At 59.6% G+C, this 1309-nt stretch overlaps 1 protein-coding gene across 1 annotated transcript in view; it reads right to left on the bottom strand.

The window, feature by feature from the left end:
• The window catches only part of PPIB (peptidylprolyl isomerase B), an 11311-nt gene extending 10122 nt beyond the window's left edge, over positions 1 to 1189 (bottom strand). The window contains exons 1-2 of the mRNA XM_006141741.3: positions 1000 to 1189; positions 231 to 344 (exon numbers count right to left, since the gene is read on the bottom strand). Of these exons, the coding sequence (XP_006141803.1) occupies positions 231 to 344; positions 1000 to 1134 (249 nt within the window). The 5' untranslated portion in view covers positions 1135 to 1189. The remainder of the gene's footprint in view (positions 1 to 230; positions 345 to 999) is intronic.
• Between the last annotated feature and the right edge of the window lie 120 nt (positions 1190 to 1309).

Here is a 1309-nt window from a genome sequence, read left to right as displayed (position 1 = left end):
TCAGCAGGACCCATTTGTCCCCTAGAGCCCCTTACTATCTCCCCAGGGGAAGTCTCCCTGGGAAGCTCTGGGCCCCTTACTCTTAAGATATGTCAGTGCTGCATGCTGCATTCCTGGGGCGACAGTCAGCTGGCATGCAGCGAGGGCCACCACGCCAAGACTGCCCAGTGCAGCTGTCTGCTGCCAACTCCACACGATTTGCACTGACAGTCTCTGCTCCAGCCACTTACCTCTCCTGTAGCTAAGGCCACGAAATTGTCCACTGTCTTTGGAACAGTCTTTCCAAAGAGACCAAAGACCACCTGGCCTACGTCTTCATCTCCAATTCGGAGGTTGAAGAACACCTGAGGAAAAAGACCATTTCAGACTTAGTCTCTTCCCTTGGTAGTAAAAGAAGGGTACAGGAAGAGAGCCTGCAGATGGGAGGTAGAGCCCGATTTCTAGAATAGAGGTTCTGAATCTGATTTCGGAGGCAAAAAACCTGTGAGAATTTAATGGAAAACAGGTTTGTTTACACTCTTCTTAGACTGCAGGATAACCTTTGCTCCAAGTAAATAATAGGCCCAGAATCTAAACGTTAACATTAAAAAACCCACAGGGAGGGGTTTAAGCTATGCTCGCTGTGCTTTGTAATTGAAGTGGCTCAAATCTGGCTGTACAGGGGAAAGCATTCGGAATCTGGCAGATGCGATTTCACCTGTTCCCCAGGACCGCGGGGCATTTACAGTGCCGGCCGCAGCTGGCAGCCGGCTCCAACTCCCCGGGTCGGCGAGGTGTGGCGGGAAGGGCAGGGCCATGCTCTGCTCTGAAAAGGACAGGAGGCCCAGGCGCCACGAGACTACAGCTGGGAGCCTAGGGAGGGACTGAGCCAAAGCCAAGGACGTCTGGGCCGGAGCTCCGGACCCCAGTGCCTCGGAGGCCACGAGCCAGCGGCGCCGAGGCCGGACCCCAGGCGGCGGAGGACCGGCCTCGCAGGAGGGCGGACAGGGAAGCCCGGACCTTGACGGTGACTTTGGGCCCCTTCTTCTTCTCGTCGGCCGCGGACGGTGGCGGCAGCAACAGGAAGAAGACGGAGCCCACGACGAGGGCGACGACGAAGAGCACCTTCATGTTCCGCTCCGACAGGCGCAGCATCCACGGGCAGCAGCGAGCGAGGCCCGGGTAGCGGAGGGCCGGAAAAAGGCGGGGGCGCGTCGGCGAGGGCGCCGGCGCCGCCACCGAAGAGGCAGGGGGTTCCGGGGCGCCTCGCGGCCTCCTGGCGGGGAACGGCCGCCGGTTCCCCCCCCCTTCTCGGACCCCAATGGCACGT

The sequence above is a fragment of the Tupaia chinensis genome, unplaced genomic scaffold, assembly GCF_000334495.1.
Source record: "Tupaia chinensis unplaced genomic scaffold, TupChi_1.0 Scaffold000063_1, whole genome shotgun sequence".
Classification (NCBI taxonomy): domain Eukaryota; kingdom Metazoa; phylum Chordata; class Mammalia; order Scandentia; family Tupaiidae; genus Tupaia; species Tupaia belangeri.
This window is presented reverse-complemented; position numbering and strand designations above follow the sequence as displayed.